This window comes from Salvelinus alpinus, chromosome 2, assembly GCF_045679555.1.
Source record: "Salvelinus alpinus chromosome 2, SLU_Salpinus.1, whole genome shotgun sequence".
In the NCBI taxonomy this organism is placed as follows: domain Eukaryota; kingdom Metazoa; phylum Chordata; class Actinopteri; order Salmoniformes; family Salmonidae; genus Salvelinus; species Salvelinus alpinus.
The window spans coordinates 19515423-19535041 of NC_092087.1; the positions used below are offsets into that span (position 1 = coordinate 19515423).

A 19619-nucleotide genomic window follows, 5' to 3' on the forward strand; every position below is an offset into this window, starting at 1 on the left:
GTTCTCTCTGAATAAAATGTGGAGAGCCTTCAATCATGCAGGTTAGTGTTTTTTGTCATGAATGTTGTTCTGGAGGCAGCTCTGCAGAGTGGTCACTAGTTGGCACAGTTACAAAGTTCTAAAATACGATTTTAAACCTAACCCTAACCACATTGCTAACCCTAACCTTTAATTAAAATCCAAAAAGCACATTTTTGTTTTTATGAATCTATAGGCAATTTTGACTTTGCAGCTGGCCCATCTAGCGGAAATCGCTCAGTTCTGCCTCCAGAGCAAGATTCATGACAAAGTCAACCTGCTTCAATCATATCATAGTTGTAGTGTTCAATAGAGTTCATACATGAGCATTTAAAAGCTTGATTTTCCTTTCTCACAAGTAATCTAAAACTATCTGTAATTTCTGTATTCATGAGCAATTGATAATTAACAATCTGTATGCAAAAGGCTTTGAAGGGATCGTCTCCAGGCAACCATATAGATCCGAAGCCTACGATTCACATATTGATTGGTTTCATGTGGGGAAGGTACATCCACACACTACCCATACATTCAGCAGTATTGAGCTGCTTACAAATACCACCCTGTGGTGGCATGAAGGGAGACATTATTTTCTCTTGTTAGAAAGGTTGTTATATTCTCCATAGACATAGCACAATTAACCCTTACCCTAAAAGACACTATACATGTATATAATCATGACTTGTAAAGACTCTGTAAAGCACTGGACAATGTTTGTGGGTGTTACTGACAATTTTCATTGGTCGGGTCAGTGTCCTCTGCCAGTTGCAGGGCATCAAATCCAATTCAGGTAATTCAATTCTGATTGAAACAATCTAAATTGCATGCATGTACTGACACTATACCGTAGGAGTTGGATTTGTTAATTTTATGCTAGCCAAGGACCAAAGTATTCAGTTAGATGTTGATCATGTTCAAAAATAAAACCTGGGTGAGGGAGAGCACAGCAGCCATGCTGTCAATGTTGTGTAGCTACCTGTTCATGTTAACTTAAATGGTAACCATTAATGCAGAGGGATGTCACACTGACTCCTGTAAAGGATGGCTGTCATTCTCCCTGGAACTTTCAAAACGGTACAGACATCTAAAATGAAAACCCATTTAAAATGGACATTTCAATGTGAAACATTTTATTCAGTCTCAATAACATCTCACAGAGATACATATAATTTGTTAATACAATAGTATTAATAGGCTTATGCAACATCTATATCACATTTATGGTAAATAAACTATCAAGCACACAACTTGAAATATCTTGATTACCAAACAATTGAAAATGGAGAAAGAGTTAAATTAATGGAACATGTTATACAATCTTCCCCAGGTTCTGTTTATTGATCCAATATGTCTGTGATGGTCATATTGACCATGATGATACTGTTAAATGTTGATGATAGAATATGTAAAACCTCAAGAATGTCCAAATACCACAGAACTTGGATTATTTTTCACAGAATTTGCTGAATATTGACGGCGGCCAGACAGACCATAGACAGTAACTGTGCTTCATGAAGAAATGAAAGGACAACCTCTGAGTGAACCATGGCCGTTTCAACAGTTGAGTCATCCTAACAGAACGTTTACTGTACAATAACAAATAAACAGGGCACAGAGAACACAGGGATGAGGCACAAATAGGCCAGGCTCATGTAGATTGTCAAACATTAGAACAATCTCTCATATGTAAAGCCTATCCTTTCCGCATAAAATCTAGTGAAATAAAACACTCAAAAGCTTGGTTGACAAATTAATACAAAAATGCATACAAGGCAATGCAGCTGCATTGAATACTCTAAATAGTAAGCTGTTGATTTCACATTCTTGAGAAGTGAATGCTACACATAAAATAACAATTTTGTTATAATCTGCCACATACTTTGCTGAGTAGATGGTTCTCAAAGTTAGAGTTCATAAAATGTATTTTTAAGTTACAAAGTTAACCTTGAAAGTATAAAAAACATAACTACACAAATGTTCATTGGAGCTGAGCTGATATGGCCCTTTGAGTTAAGACCTGAAAAAGACAAAGACACATTAACAAGCATACCTGGGTGACTCATAGTTATGAGACAGACATTTGTTTAAGGCACTTTGGAAACCCAAAAGTTCATCCTGTGAATGGTGAAAGACTAAAACAGTAATCTCTTACTGGACATCTTTGGTATCCTGATGGGGCCACTGCTGCTGCCATCACCTCCACCACTCAAGACTTTGATCTCAATGAGGTAGTCCTCGCCAGAGGGGACTTGCAGCTCCACGCTGGTCCTGTTGGTCTCCACCACGCTGCTCTTTCCAAGCCAGTTCTGACGGTACACCACCTGCACACCCCACAAGACATGCCACAAGAGGTCGCTTCACAGTCCAAGTCCAGAACAGACTATTACATAGAGCCATGACTACATGGAACTCTATTCCACATCAAGTAACTGATGCAAGCAGTAACATTTGATTTAAAAAACAGAAAAAAACCTTATGAACCTTATGAAACAGCGGGGACTGTGAAGCAAAACAAACATAGGCACAGACACATGCATACACACACACACACACGATAACATACGCACTATACACACACATACACATGGATTTAGTACTGTAGATATGTGGTAGTGGTGGAGTAGGGGCCTGAGGGCAGACAGTGTGTTGTGAAATCTGTGAATGTATTGTAATGTTTAAAAAATAATCTATAAACTGCCTTATTTTGCTGGACCCCAGGAAGAGTAGCTGCTGCCTTGGCAGGAACTAATGGGGATCTATAATAAACCCCAGGAAGAGTAGCTGCTGCCTTGGCAGGAACTAATGGGGATCCATAATAAATACAAAAACCTTGAGACGGGAGAGGGAATATCATGGCGAGTATCTGATGTCAACAATACTGATTTAAGCGACGCAAGTCGTTTGACCTTAAAGAGAAATTACTGATTTATGGGTAATGCCTCTGTACTGTTTCTTTGAAGAAAGAAAAAATGCTTCTCAGAGAAAGCCAAACTCTTCAGAAAAATAAATAGTATTTTCTTGATCAGCCAAATAGTTTAAAGAAATGTATTGTATTTTTTATGCAGGCTCTTTCCAGAAGATGCCATGAATTGCAAATTATAGTGTGAGGTGTTAGTGTGGCCCCCTGTGGCGCTCAGCGGAGGCTGGCGTGGCCCCCATGTGGCGCTCAGCGGAGGCTGGCGTGGCCCCCATGTGGCGCTCAGCGGAGGCTGGCGTGGCCCCCATGTGGCGCTCAGCGGAGGCTGGCGTGGCCCCCATGTGGCGCTCAGCGGAGGCTGGCGTGGCCCCCATGTGGCGCTCAGCGGAGGCTGGCGTGGCCCCCATGTGGCGCTCAGCGGAGGCTGGCGTGGCCCCCATGTGGCGCTCAGCGGAGGCTGGCGTCCCCCCCCATGTGGCGCTCAGCGGAGGCTGGCGTGGCCCCCCCCCCCCCCCCATGTGGCGCTCAGCGGAGGCTGGCGTCCCCCTGCGGCGCTCAGCGGAGGCTGGCGTCCCCCTGCGGCGCTCTGCGGAGGCTGGCGTCCCCCTGCGGCGCTCTGCGGAGGCTGGCGTCCCCCTGCGGCGCTCTGCGGAGGCTGGCGTCCCCCTGCGGCGCTCTGCGGAGGCTGGCGTCCCCCTGCGGCGTTCTGCGGAGGCTGATGTCTGAATGTGGAGCTTCACAGGCTCCTAGCTGCTTCCTCACCTTCTCTCTCAAATCTCTGAGCCACATCCGATCAGTCAATTAGAAAATGTATACTTTAAAAGAAAGCAGAACCTAATCCTCTACTGAATGCTCCAAGAGTTCAGATACCCAGGATGACATGAAACGCTTCCTGTTACGCAGGTTCAAACACAGCAGGTCTTTTTACTACTGCGGCATTCAGAGAGATCGAGAGGCAGGAATCTTCACTGAATGTATCAACAGCCATCAACAAGGTCACATTTTGCGTGTTCACATATCAAAATGTTACAGACGTTCAATCAACCTACTCAGTGCAAAACCAGCACAATGGAGAAACAGGTTTGTTTTGGGTCATATCACTGGGAACAGACTTTTTAATTTTGTATGGCCAGACAGGGACAATCCATATGTGATACTGAAAGTGCTGAGGTTTATATTTCCACTGCGACCAGGGAGTCATTTATAGAGAACATAGCTGCTGAGGTTAGCCAAGAAACTGCATTTGTTTCCTAGTTTTCAAAGATTCTGCTATTCCACTGACAACACTCACCTTGTATCCTGTCACCTCAGACTCATTTCCCAATGCCTTGACATGCTCCCACTTTAAAAAGATCTTGGAGTTGGTCAAGTTCCACTCAATATTCCCTGGAGGTCGACTTGGCGCTGAAAGATATGCAATCATACAGCAACTCGAGTTAGTCACGTAAAATTCCGTCAATAGCTGAAATAACTCCTAAATTACTTTCTTACTTTAACCATCCCCTTATCGCTGCTGTATGAAGGAAATCTCAACTAGAAGGGAACAAGATTAGTGGCTGAATGATTGCCTCTAACTCTGATAAGCTCATAAACATGCCTCCTCTCCATGAGACGTCAAGACAAACAGCATCTTGTCACAGGTTTTTGTAATTTTTTAAAAGAGGGCCCTGCTAATTCATGTTGTAGGTATAAGATAATCCAACTCCATCCGTTTGTCTGCAGTCAACATGCAGTCAAGACCATACACAGATGACTGTGTTTCGTCTCAGCAGTGCTGTTGATGTAGAGGATTCACAGAGGCTCCAAAGTCATTGAAGCCGTATTGTATCCTGCTGCATTTTACCACAATTCCATTAATGTAAACCTCTGCGGGATATGCAGGCTTCATGAACGTGAAAGCGGACTTGTAAAGAGAGAAATGCTCAAATTGCATGTGACAGCTGTCCCATCTCAGAAAAAAACTCACGTGGTTTCTTGGTGGTGACGTTGACTGCCAGGCTAGAAGGCCCTGCTCCAGCGCTGTTCTGGGCCCTGACTGAGATCAGATACACAGTACTTCCCATGAGTCCAGAGAGAAGGGCCACAGTGTCCGTGACCTTCACCATCTCAGCATCACTCTCCTGCAACCCCTCCTCCCAACAAAGCACCTGGAACCAAAGACATGAAGGTTATCCCAGACCTCCTGGCAGCATTAGAAACACTTCCAGCACTGTTGTTTGCTGATTTCATTCTGGACCTGATGAACAGGGGCTGTGAGTGAACAATGAAGGTCAAGTTAACCTGGGCCTTCCCTATAGCCAGCCAGTCCTGGGCTATACTAAGGGAAGAACGGGTAAGATCCTCAGGGTGTTCCATCATGAGGGACGATGTTTGTTGTGGAGGAAATTGACATATGATGTTCACACTTGTGAGTGGTGATTTATAGAACACTACTCAGGCAGGGTAGCAGCCAGGGTATAAGGGTCCTTGGGAGACCAGAACAGCTTTGGACAGACCTCTTCATTCTCCAGATTAGATGGTGAGAAATCTACCCGTATCCCAAGCAATTTTTCAGGGTAGGGGAGATGTCAAGTTTTTGCCACTGGCAGTTCTATTTAAATGCATGCCGACACATTGCAGAGTCAATCATACTGAGGATAATATCTATCATGTTGTTTTCTGCTCTCTACCAGCATCATGAATGTTGGAATATTTTTCATACCTCATATCCAATGATCTTCCCACTGCTGGCTGTCTGGGGGATGGGTTCCCAGTACACCTCGATTTCAGAGGCTGATAGCGTCCGGGCCAACACTCTGGATGGAGCTACAGAGGGCTCTAAACATGAAAAGATGACACCAAGAATATTATAAAAAATGGTAAACATTCAAGTCAAACTAACCCAAACTTTCCGTTTCATCAACAACTTGACCAATAGTCAAAGGCACTAACCTTCCTCTGCAGAATACACTACAACCACATGGCTAGATGGGCCTTCTCCTTCGTTGTTGTAGACTCCAACTTTCACCTCAAATTGGGAGAGGGGAGGGATGCTGTCGTTCCTGAAGGTGTATCTTGATGCATCAGGTGAAGCCAGCACAGTCTGTTTCCACGTGGTTGTACCAAGAGAACGAAAAGCCAGAATATATCCAAATTCCTCTCCATTCTGTAGTTCCTCTGGTATCGGCTATGAGACAAAGACATTTTGACAGCATAAATTGTAGATTTTTTCCCCATTGGTTGTGAACTGAATATCAAATGACTATATCAACTGGAAAAGTCAAATTCTGAATAGCCAAATACCACAACATCAACAAGATAATACATGCACCTGCCAAAATAAAGGAAACACCTGAGTTAATGAGGCACACAAAGTATATTGAAAGAAGGTGCTTCCACACAGGTGTGGTTCCTGAGTCAATTAAGCAATTAAAACATCCCATCATGCTTAGGGTCATGCCTAGTTGCCCATTATTTTGGCTACCATGGCTAGAAGAAGAGATCTCAGTGAAGAGTGTGTGTGTTTGTGTGTGTGTCTCAGTCACCATCTCTTTACCCAATTGAACAACTTATGGGAGATTCTGGAGCGGCGCCTGATACAGTGTTTTCCACCACCATCAACAAAACATCAAATGATGCAATTTCTCATGTAAGAATGGTGTCGCATCCCTCCAATATATACCAGACATTTGTAGAGTTAATGCCAAGGGGCTTCCTTTATTTTGGCAGTTACCTTTATATCCAAAGCTATACACACTTCCTAAACCATTCTGCATGATAAGCCAAATCACTTTAAGAGATCCACAGAAACACCCATTCTGAGACATCATCCTAGATTTATGCACATACAATTTCCACCATCGCTGCATCTTGCATTTTGATTTACACACCAGGGGAGCCGTTTGGAGGAGGCAAATATCTAGGCAAGACAGCTCTTGTTTTAATTAAAACCCATTTAATTGAAGTCACATTGCCGTAGAGAATTCCGTCAAACCCCATTCATGTCAGCAGAGTGATTTGAAAACAGCCGTCACAATGAAGACATATTCTAATAAATCTGATCAGCAAGCTTACCTCCCATTGGATAACCAGTTCTCCTCGGCTACCTCCTCCTCCACTCACATTACCCGGTGCTACTTCAGGAACTGGATGGACAGAAACAACAACAGTGTCTAATATACGGGTGTGTATTCCTTCAGAGGGGGGAGTAAAGGCATATTTGAATCCTTACTACTCCAAAACCATACAGAAGCCTTGATATCACTATCATAGTGCCCCTAATCGCAATACGGTTTCCTAAATTCACAAAGCAAAGGCTTGTTTCTTTTATCCAATTACATTTGGGCTGATACTGGCATAAGCGCCTGTGCATACTTGCCTAGTTAAATAAAGGTTACACACACACACACACAGTTAATACAGTGTGTCACCTCCATGTGTTCTCCTCTCTTGTGATTCAGTGAGCCAGTCGGACGCACTCTGCTAACCCGCTCAAAATAGACCCTTTTAAGTCATTGCCTGATGGCATGCGTGGGTATTTAACACGGTTCCTGTTGATACTGCTGACATGAATTAATCATGTTAGGTTTTCCTGCATGCTGATGTACACAGCATCTAAATGCTTAAAGGGTATGATGCATCCTGCTCGGTTGGTTCTAATCTGATGAGCAAAAGTATCAAAAGTGTCAATATCCACATGGCTGTGTCAGCCGTGTCATCTAAACACATGAACAAATTCTCACTTTCTTTGCCTATTAGGTAAATCATTAACACCTGTCTCGGTGTCTGTCGATTGGAACAAAGCTGATTCTGTCTTCATTACACATAATTAGCGATGAGAAAGGCACGATAAAAGTGACTGTGGGATCTACATGGTGAAATCTATCAGGGGAAGAACAGAACACTCAATACAAGTTACACTAATCAGACAGATTCAACACGAGAGGACAGAAAGGAATTAAAAAGTACCTGCTGCTTTCGTTCGAATCTGCTTGGATTGCATGCTGGGCTCTCCAACACCCACATTGTTGATAGCCACCACCCTGAATTCATAATCCACCCAGGGGTTCAAATCTATCACCGTTGCATGAAACATCTGTCCAGGCACAGAATCAGGAACTAGGATTAAAGAATTTAGAATTTAAATACATATTGATTCTCATCCATCAACAAATCACATTTCAGAAAGCATCCATGTTATCAAAGACTGCCTGTGATACAATTCAGTCAATATAACTTATCCAAGAAGGCCCCTGAGATAACGAATGAGTAAAAAGAAAGCAATACTCCTGTTCACATCATCCCCAAAGCTGACTCTTCTCACAATATTATCATAGTACAGAAACCACCAAATTATACATCTCTATGACAGAAACATTCTCTGAATATAATGTCCTGTAGAAAACACTTTCATAAACGCTGTAGTGTCTAAGCAAATGGATGGGCTGGTGTTGTAGCTACCTGTCCTGACAGCCTGCCAGCCGATGGAGAAGGGGGTCCTGGCCTGGATGGTGTATGTGGTGACAGGGCTGTGGTTGTCTGGCCCAGACCCCCAGGAGAGCTGGGCACTGGAGTCAGTGATCTCCCCCACCATGAGACCCTCTGGGGCACCGGGTGGTCCTGACAGAACAGGGAGACAACCACTGTCAAAGAGCTCTATTGTGTCAGCCAAAAAAGGATGGCAGGATTAAACCAGTTTCATGCAAGGCAGTCCAAAGAGAAAGACATTTAATATTTCACCCAGCGGAGCTAAAGATCCTTCAATTGATGAGGGGAAATACAAAATTACTCAAAAAGGAAGGAGAAGTGGAAAATTAATGTATTGATTTAGAGATGATCCTGTAGTCATTATTTAACACTGAATGAAGTAGAATAAAGAGAATGAATAGAGTGTGATACTGTCTGAGGTTTTCTAATTCCTCTTTACATGATTGCTACAGCGTCTCAGGAATACAAAGTAGCATCACAGTGAGGAAGTGCATGCGTACCTCTGACAATGAGGTCGGCTGCTGCTGAGACACTGTCCACCACAGTGTGTACCATGCACACATACTTCCCAGAATGCTTTAGCTGAATATTCCTGACCATCAGATCACCAGCTGATTCCTGATGACAATAGAACAGGAAAAAGTGTAATTTCACAACAATACTAGTAATTCCCAATAGTCATTCAATAACAATTTTTCATGTTGTGTACCAATAATCATTCTGATAACGTTTCAACTCTCTGTACGCTATGGCAGTAGCAGGCAGAACTAGGCCAGGCTAGGTCTTTAGAGAGAGAAAAGAGCAGGTAGGAACACTGGAGTGACACTGGTTCTAACACTCCTTGTGTTAAACAAACGAGTTCCTGAAGTTTAAGAGCTCTGCTAAATGATGCTGACAGTGAAAATGTCAGTGTTATACAGGCCATTTTAGTGCAGGGTCTTTGTGTGCTCAGCAGACCAGAGGATACATCCTGTAATCAGACAGATTTGTGCTCTGATTCAGAGGGGTGTGGTTAAATGTGGAAGAAAAATGTCAGTTGAATGCATTCAGCTGTACAACTGACTAGGTATCCCCCTTTTGTTTTCCTTTCTTTGTTCACAGGAGTATTTTTTTATTTTGTATTTATTTAACTAGGCAAGTCAGTTAAGAAAAAAATTGTATTTTCAACGACAGCCTAGGAATAGTGGGTTAACTGCCTTGTTCAGGGGCAGAATGACAGATTTTTACCTTGTCAGCTCGGGGACTTGATCTTGCAACCTTTCGGTTAGTAGTCCAACACTCTAACCACTAGGCTACCTGCTGAGTATCATGTGATTTACTCCTAAAATCAGCTACAGTCTGGGAGTTTTCATCTCTCGCTACAAGTTTTACCTGGCCAGGCCTCCATGTTAAATGCCCTAGTCTTGTTTGACTTGTCGGTGTACTGTTACAGTACACAGACGTGAGCAGAGACGCCTGTGTATTGGCTGTCTCCTGTACTGTACAGGTCAGAGTTTCCCAACCCTGGTCTTCCAGTACCCCCAACAGTACACATTTGTATTGTAACCCTGGACAAGCATACCTGATTCAACTTGTAATCATCAAGCCCTCAATGAGCTCAATGATGTTTGTCCAGGGCTACAACGACGTTTATTTTTGGGGGTACTGGAGGACCAGGGTCGGTGTATTGTTGGGGGTACTGGAGGACCAGGGTCGGTGTATTGTTGGGGGTACTGGAGGACCAGGGTCGGTGTATTGTTGGGGGTACTGGAGGACCAGGGTCAGTGTATTGTTGGGGGTACTGGAGGACCAGGGTCGGTGTATTATTGGGGGTACTGGAGGACCAGGGTCGGTGCATTGTTGGGGGTACTGGAGGACCAGGGTCGGTGTATTGTTGGGGGTACTGGAAGACCAGGGTCGGTGTATTGTTGGGGGTACTGGAGGACCAGGGACGGTGTATTGTTGGGGGTACTGGAGGACCAGGGTCGGTTTATTGTTGGGGGTACTGGAGGACCAGGGTCGGTGTATTGTTGGGGGTACTGGAGGACCAGGGTCGGTGTATTGTTGGGGGTACTGGAGGACCAGGGTCGGTGTATTGTTGGGGGTACTGGAGGACCAGGATCGGTGTATTGTTGGGGGTACTGGAGGACCAGGGTCGGTGTATTGTTGGGGGTACTGGAGGACCAGGGTCGGTGTATTGTTGGGGGTACTGGAGGACCAGGGTCAGTGTATTGTTGGGGGTACTGGAGGACCAGGGTCGGTGTATTGTTGGGGGTACTGGAGGACCAGGGTCGGTGTATTGTTGGGGGTACTGGAGGACCAGGATCGGTGTATTGTTGGGGGTACTGGAGGACCAGGGTCGGTGTATTGTTGGGGGTACTGGAGGACCAGGGTCGGTGTATTGTTGGGGGTACTGGAGGACCAGGATCGGTGTATTGTTGGGGGTACTGGAGGACCAGGGTCGGTGTATTGTTGGGGGTACTGGAGGACCAGGGTCGGTGTATTGTTGGGGGTACTGGAGGACCAGGGTCGGTGTATTGTTGGGGGTACTGGAGGACCAGGGTCGGTGTATTGTTGGGGGTACTGGAGGACCAGGGTCGGTGTATTGTTGGGGGTACTGGAGGACCAGGGTCGGTGTATTGTTGGGGGTACTGGAGGACCAGGATCGGTGTATTGTTGGGGGTACTGGAGGACCAGGGTCGGTGTATTGTTGGGGGTACTGGAGGACCAGGGTCGGTGTATTGTTGGGGGTACTGGAGGACCAGGGTCGGTGTATTGTTGGGGGTACTGGAGGACCAGGGTCGGTGTATTGTTGGGGATACTGGAGGACCAGGGTCGGTGTATTGTTGGGGGTACTGGAGGACCAGGGTCGGGAAACATTGATATACAGTGCCTTTGGAAAGTATTCATACCCCTTGACTTTTTTCACGTTGTTACGCTACAGCCTCATTCAAAAATGGATTAAATAAAACAATTTCCTCATCAGTCTATACACAATACCCCATAATGACGAAGCGAAACCAAGTTCAGAATTTGTTGCAAATGTATTCAAAACAAAAAAACAGTAATACCTTATTTACTTAAGTATTTAGACCCTTTGCTATGAGTCTCAAAAATGAGCTCAGGTGCATCCTGTTTCCATTGATCATCCTTGATATGTTTCTACAACGATTGGAGTCCACCTGTGGTAAATTCAATTGATTGAACATGATTTGAAAAGGCACACACCTGTCTATATAAGGTCCCACAGTTGACAGTGCTTGTCAGAGCAAAAACCAAGCCATGAGGTCAAAGGAATTGCCCGTAGAGCTCAGAGATAGGATTGTGTCGAGGCACAGATCTGGGGAAGGGTACCAAAACATTTCTGCAGCATTGAAGGTCTCCATGAACACAGTGGTCTCCATCATTTTTAAATGGAAAAGTTTGGAACCACCAAGAGCTAGAGCTGGCTGCCCAGCCAAACTGAGCAATCAGTTGAGAAGGGCCTTGCTTGGTCAGGGAGGTGACCAAGAACCCGATTGTCACTCTGACAAAGCTCTAGAGTTTCTCTGTGGAGATGGGAGAACCTTCCAGATGAACAACCATCTCTGCAGCACTCCACCAATCAGGCCTGTATAGTAGAGTAGACAGACGGAAGCAACTCCTCAGTAAAAGGCAAACGACAGCTCACTTGGTGTTTGCCAAAAGCACCTAAAGACTATCAGACCATGAAAAACAAGATTCTCTGGTCTGATGATTGATCTCTGTGGCCTGAATGCCAAGCGTCGCGTCTGGAGGAAATCTGGCACCATCCCTATGGTGAAGCATGCTGTGGGGATGTTTTTCAGCGGCAGGGAAAACTAGTCAGGATCGAGGCAAAGATGAACGGAGCAATGTACATGGAGATCCTTGATGAAAACCTGCTCCAGAGTGCTCAGTACCTCAGACTGGGGCGAAGGTTCACCTTCCAACAGGACAACGACCCTAATCACACAGCCAAGATAACACAGGAGTGGCTTCGGGACAAGTCTCTGAATGTCCTTGAGTGGCCCAGCCAAAGCCCCGACTTGAACCCGATCGAACATCTCTGGAGAGACCTGAAAATAGCTGTGAAGCAACGCTCCCCATCGGGTTCAACGGCAAACTCAAAAGAACCACCAAAAATCAGAGAGAAAGATCAAGAGAAAGGTCCGGGCTGTAATATTCCTATAAGCAAAAAAAATATATATTTTTTTTTTGCTTTGTCATTATTGTGTGTAGATTGATATGGGGGAAAAAAAGATTTAAATATTTTTTGAATAACGGCTGTAACTTGTCAAAATGTGGAAAAATTCAACAAGTCTGAATACTTTCTGAAGGCAGAGTAGGTACATACTCCTCCTATCATCTCAAAGTGGTCCTGTTTGTTAAAATCAATGAGTTTGCCGTTGAAGAACCACTTAAAGGTGGGATCCAGGGAGGAGTCTCGGGACACTTCACATGGCAACACGATGCTCTGTCCCACAGTGGCATCCACACTCAGCGGTGGAACCGTTATCTTGGTTGGCTCTGTTTGACAACACAGAAAAACAAACACACAGGATCATGTGTTACTGGAGCCGTGCTACAATACTTGAATATAGGCCTGCTGCTGGAAAAATGTCCTGTTCATGTTGACAAGATGTTTTAAATTAAATGCTTATTCCTTTCAATCCAATTAACATGTTTGGAGAATTTTTTGTTGTTGTATTGATATAGCCTTGAGACTGAATAATTCAACATAATGCAATGATGGTGTCAAATTAATACTCCATGTACAACCATCAGTTATTAAAACAGCCAAATCAACTAATTTAAACAGCAGCTCTTTTTTTAAATCAACATGAAATGTCTGACTTGGGTGGAACATAACATCTCTCTCCTCACTACTCTAGATGCCAGGGATTTTCTCCCCTCTGCTGTATGACCAATAACTCACAGCTGACAAAACCAAGGATGATGAGTTATGTTTCTGTCAAACCAGCAGGAACATAAAACTATATATTTCATTATCAATTTCATGCTTGGCTTAGTATTTACCCCTCTAAACACAGGTTTAAACCATCTGCTTAAAAGGTAGTGAAATCTGTGTCCGGAAAAGTACCTTTCACCACCAGAGTAGCAGTACTGCTTGATGTCCCAAAGGGGTTCCTGGCCACACAGGTGTACCTCCCTCCGTCTGATTTGCTGATGTTGGTGATACGGAGAGTTCCATCCTCCATAATAGTCCGTCTGACAAAAATGAAGGAACAGACAACTGCTGTTATCAGGATCAATAATGACTTGATAGCACTGACTGGGTTATATAGGGATTCTAAATGATGATTAGCATACAAATACATCAACACTTGTGGCTTCATCTCGATTATAAACTGGGTGGTTCGAGACCCTGAATGCTGATTGGCTGAAAGCTGTGGTATATCAGACCCTATACCATGGTTATGACAAAACATTTATTTTTACTGCTCTAATTATGTTGGTAACTAGTTTATAATAACAATAAGGCACCTCAGGGGTTTGTGATATATGGCCAATATACAAGCGTTGCGTCGTGCCTATGAACAGTCAGTTGCCGTGGTATATTGGCCATATACCACATCCCCTCGGGCCTTATTGCTTAAATAGCCTACATCCATGTTGTAGTTTGAATGACAAGTATTTCATGAATTAAAAACTGAATTCTTTACAAGCACATTTGCACATTTCAGAACAGAGCAATTATCTTAGTTGAAGCAGAACAGATTTGCTGTTGTGTCGACATGCTATTGAAAGCACAAAATATTAAATGTGCATTTTAATAGAATACACAGTGGGACACTAAGGCCAATGAGGACAGGGGAAGGAGAAGAGAGCAGAACAACAGAGAGAGATGATTCACTCCGAATTGGAATGTTTACCTGCGGCCTTGTAATTATACAACATGTGTGAGATCCTATCGACACACTAAAAGCCATTTCCAAAAGGTAATGAAAGCAGATATGACTAAAGAGCCATCTCACTTGTAGCTGGCTGTCTGGACACAGTGAGACACCGAGGAAACTCGAGCAACAACGTTGAAAAAGGCACATTACTGAAATACTAATCAGGGACGATTGTAGACTACATACAGTTGAAGTCGGAAAGTATACTCATAAAGTATACTCATTCAGACTTGTACAATACTGTACAGTTCTGAGGTGCAAAGCAACAGTCAAAGGTACAGTTGAAGTTTACATACACCTTAGCCAAATACATTTAAACTCAGTTTTTCACAATTCCTGACTTTTAATCCAAGTAAAAATTTCATGTCTTAGGATCCCCACTTTATTTTAAGAATGTGAAATGTCAGAATAATAGTAGAGAGAATTATTTATTTCATATTTTATTTCTTTCATCACATTCCCAGTGGGTCAGAAGTTTACATGCACTCAATTACTATTTGGTAGCATTGCCTTTAAATTGTTTAACTTGGGTCAAACGTTTCAGGTAGCCTTCCACAAGCTTCCCACAATAAGTTGGGTGAATTTTGGCCCATTCCGCCTGACAGAGCTGGTGTAACTGAGTCAGGTTTGTAGGCGTCCTTGCTCGCACACGCTTTTTCAGCTCTGCCCACACATTTTCTACAGGATTGAGGTCTGGGCTTTGTGATGGCTACTCCAGAACCTTGACTGTTGTCGTCCTTAAGCCGTTTTGCCACAACTTTGGAAGTATGCTTGGGGGTCATTGTCCATTTGGAAGACCCATTTGCAACCAAGCTTTAACTTCCTGACTGATGTCTTGAGATGTTGCTTCAATATATCCACGTATTTTTCCTCCCTCACGAAGACATTTATTATGTGAAGTGCACTAGTCCCTCCTGCAGCAAAGCACCTCCACAACATGATGCTGCCAGCCCCGTGCTTCATGGTTGGGATGGTGTTCTTCGGCTTGCAAGCCTCCCCCTTTTTCCTCCAAACATAACGATGGTCATTATGGCCAAACAGTTCTATTTTGCAGTTGCATAACTTCGTCTGTCTTTTTATGGCGGTTTTGGATTTGGAGCAGTGGCTTCTTACTTGCTGAGTAGCCTTTCAGGTTATGTCGATATAGGACTCGTTTTCCTGTGGATATACATACTTTTGTACCTGTTTCCTCCAACATCTTCACAAGGTCCTTTGCTGTTGTTCTTCAATTGATTTGCACTTTTCGCACCAATGTACGTTCATCTCTAGGAGACAGAACGTGTCTCCAACCTGAGCGGTATGACGGCTGTGTGGTCCCATGGTGTTTATACTTGCGTACTATTGTTTGTACAGATGAACGTGGAACCTTCAGGCATTTGGAAATTGCTCCCAAGGATGAACCACTTGTGGCTGTTTTCTTTTGATTTTCCCATGACGTCAAGCAAAGAGGCACTGAGTTTGAAGTAAGGCCTTGAAATACATCCACAGGTACACCTCCAATTGACTCAAATTATGTCAATTAGCCTATCAGAAGCTTCTAAAGCCACAACATCATTTTCTGGAATTTTCCAAGCTGTTTAAAGGCACAGTTAACTTAAACTTCTGACCCACTGGAATTGTGATACAGTTAATTATAAGTGAAATAATCTGTCTGTAAACAATTGTTGGAAAAACGACTTGTGTCATGCACAAATGAGATGTCCTAACCGACTTGCCAAAACTATAGTTTGTTAACAAGAAATTTGTGGAGTGGTTGAAAAACGAGTTTGAATGAGTCCAGGCTAAGTGTATGTAAACTTCTGACTTCAATTGTTTATTTGCAACATTTTACCCATTGTTTGTAAAACTTCCACATCACAATCTAGATAAAAGTGGTTTACTTTATACACCATAAAAGTAACCTCATAACAATGAAGTTGTTTCTATTCATTGTTTGCCAAATTCCACAAACATTGGGTTTTTAATGCTTGTACTTTATTTTAAAATATAACAAAATGTAACAAATGTAAACATGCATAAACAATGCTATGAACTCCTAGCTATCATGACACTGTTCCAGCAAAACAAAAGCTGTGAACTGCAAGCTCAGAAATCAACAATTTCACTGCAGCTCTTAAAAATATGTATTCACTCAGGCTGAGCTGAGACCATGTCTGACATAGGGTGCTTTGGGCAGATTTATTGACAAAAATATCAAATATTGAGTGATGGAGGCGTGCTGAAAACATGGCCTGAGGGGCAATAAAACAAATAAAAACGTAAAGAACTATCTCCTTTAAGAAAGAAACGCTGTTCCACGCTGTGCATTTTCTATTCTCGTCCAGACGAACAGCCTGCATAATCACTTCTTTCTCTTTTTCCCCATGACCGCCAAAGGAATATGATAACTAATCAATTGCTCTGCTCACATGTTGAGTCACGTCCACTGAGTTACGGAAAGACTATGGAAATGTGGCAGCACATATTGATTCAGGCCACAGCCCAAAAGCAGCAGTATCACCAAGGCTCCTGTTCACACTCCATCTGACTCAACCGCACTACCCCAATTAAAGATGCAGAATTAGAGGGAGTGTGGGAGGAGTACACTAAACATTGTGCTGCTGGTGAGCTCTCTCTCTCTAATTTAAGGGGCTTCATTGGCATGCGAAACATATGTTTCCATTACCAAAGCAAGTGAAATAGATAATGAACAAAAGTGAAATAAACAATACAATATTAACAGTAAACATTACACAAAAGTTCCAAAAGAAAAGACATTTCAAATGTCATTATGTCTATATACAGTGTTGTAATGATGTGCAAATAGTTAAAGTACAAAATGGAACATAAATATAGGTTGTATTTACAAATGGTGTTTGTTATTCAAGGGTTGCCCTTTTCTTGTGGCAATAGGTCACAAATAGTTCTGCTGTGATTGCAAACTGTGGTATTTCCCCAATAGATATGGGAGTTTATAAAAATTGGATTTGTTTTCAAATTCTTTGTGGGACTGTGTAATCTGAGGGAAATATGTGTCTCTAATATGGTCACACATTTGGCAGGAGGTTAGGAAGTGCAGCTCAGTTTCCACCTAATTTGTGGGCAGTGTGCACATAGCCTCTTCTATTGAGAGCCAGGTCTGCCTTCGGCAGCCTTTCTCAATAGCAAGACTATGCTGCTCACTGAATCTGTACATAGTCTTTGACTATCTTAATTTTGGGTCAGTCACAGCGGACAGGTATTCTACCACTGTGTACTCTCTGTTTAGGGCCAAATAGCTTTCTAGTTTGCTCTGTTTTTTTGCAAATTCTTTCCAATGTGTCAAGTAATTCTTTTTTTGTTTTCTCAAGATTTGGTTGTGTCTAATTGTGTTGTTGTCCTGGGGTTCTGTTTGTGTTTGTGAACAGAGCCCCAGGACCAGCTTGCTTAGGGGGCTCTTCTCCAGATTAATTTCTCTGTAGGTGATGGCTTTGTTATGGAAGATTTGGGAATCACTTCCTTTTTGGTAGTTGTAGAATTTAACGGCTCTTTTCTGGATTTTGATCATTAACGGGTATCGGCCTAATTCTGCTCTGCATGCATTATTTGGTGTTTTACGTTGTACACAGAGGATATTTTCTGCATGCAGAGTCTCAATTTAGTGTTTGTCCCATTTTGTGTTTGCCACCTTGGTTGGTGAGCAGAATCCAGACCTCACAACCATAAAGGGCAATGGATTCTTGTTACGGCTCTTGTCGAAAGTTGTGGACCAAAGCGCAGCGTGGAAAGTGTTCATGATTTTTTTTTTTTTTTTAAATAACCAAAGTGAAAACGAAAGCGCACAGTTCTGTCAGGTACAGACACGAAACAGAAAACAAGATCCCACAAAACCCAAACGGAAAATGACAACTTATATATGATCCCCAATCAGAGACAACGATAGACAGCTGCCTCTGATTGGGAACCACACGCGGCCAAAACACAGAAATAGAAAACATAGACTTTCCCACCCGAGTCACACCCTGACCTAACCAAACATAGAGAATAATAGGGATCTCTAAGGTCAGGGTGTGACAATTCTATAACTGATTCAAGTATTTTTAGCCAGATCCTAATTGGTATGTCAAATTTTATGTTCCTTTTGATGGCATAGAAGGCCCTTCTTGCCTGGTCTCTCAGATCGTTCACAGCTTTGTGGAAGATACCTGTGGCGCTGATGTTTAGGCTGAGTAATGTAAAGTACAGTGGCAAGAAAAAGTATGTGAACCCTTTGGAAATACCTGGATTTCTTCCATAATTTGGTCATTAAATTTGATCTGATCTTCATTTATGTCACAACAATAGACAAACAAAGTCTGCTTAAACTAATAACACACACATTTTACGTTTTCATGTCTTTATTGAACACACCGTGTAAACATTCACAGTACAGGGTGGAAAAAGTACGTGAACCCTTGGATTTAATAACCTCAACCAAACGTTTTCTGGAGTTGCGGATCAGACCTGCACAATGGCCAGGAGGAATTTTGGACCATTCCTCTTTACAAAACTGTTTCAGTTCAGCAATATTCTTGGGATGTCTGGTGTGAACTGTTCTCTTGAGGTCAGCATCTCAATTGGGTTGAGGTCTGGACTCTGACTGGGCCACTCCAGAAGGCATATTTTCTTCTGTTGAAGCCATTCTGTTGTTGATTTACTTCTGTGTTTTGGGTAATTGTCCTGTTGCATCACCCAACTTCTGTTGAGCTTCAATTGGCAGACAGATAGCCTAACATTCTCCTGCAAAATGTCTTGATAAACTTGGGAATTCATTTTTCCGTCGATGATCGCAAGCTGTCCAGGCCCCGAGGCAGCAAAGCAGCCCCAAACCATGATGCTCCCTCCACCATACTTTACAGTTGGGATGAGGTTTTGCTGTTGGTGTGATGTGCCTTTTCTCCACACATAGTGTTGTGTGTTCCTTCCAAACAACTCAACTGTAGTTTCATCTGTCCACACAATATTTTGCCAGTAGCGCTGTGGAACATCCAGGTGCACTGTTTCAAACTTCAGACGTGCAGCAAAGTTTTTTGGGGACTGCAGTAGCAACAGTGCTTTTTTCCCCAACTTACACTGTGAATGTTTAAATGATGTATTCAATATAGACAAGAAAAATACAATACTTTGTGTGTTATTAGTTTTAAGCACACTATGTTGGTCTATTGTTGAAGATCAGATCAAATTTGATAACCAATTCATGCAGAAATCCAGGTAATACCAAAGGGTTCACATAGTTTCTTTTTGCTCTCTCTCTCACACACACACACACACACACACACACACACACACACACACACACACACACACACACACACACACACACA

The 19619-nt window shown here is 43.0% G+C and overlaps 1 protein-coding gene across 2 annotated transcripts in view; it reads right to left on the minus strand.

Moving 5' to 3' along the window:
- Positions 1-1131: 1131 nt before the first annotated feature.
- Positions 1132-19619, minus strand: part of LOC139556020 (contactin-4-like) — a 168738-nt gene continuing 150250 nt past the window's right edge. For both annotated transcript variants that reach the window (XM_071369487.1, XM_071369496.1), the window contains exons 12-23: positions 13482-13609; positions 12735-12907; positions 8902-9019; positions 8375-8533; positions 7883-8032; positions 6989-7059; positions 5867-6101; positions 5637-5752; positions 4902-5082; positions 4227-4339; positions 2171-2339; positions 1132-2035 (exon numbers count right to left, since the gene is read on the minus strand). In XM_071369487.1, the coding sequence (XP_071225588.1) occupies positions 1950-2035; positions 2171-2339; positions 4227-4339; positions 4902-5082; positions 5637-5752; positions 5867-6101; positions 6989-7059; positions 7883-8032; positions 8375-8533; positions 8902-9019; positions 12735-12907; positions 13482-13609 (1699 nt within the window). In that variant the 3' untranslated portion in view covers positions 1132-1949. The remainder of the gene's footprint in view (positions 2036-2170; positions 2340-4226; positions 4340-4901; positions 5083-5636; positions 5753-5866; positions 6102-6988; positions 7060-7882; positions 8033-8374; positions 8534-8901; positions 9020-12734; positions 12908-13481; positions 13610-19619) is intronic.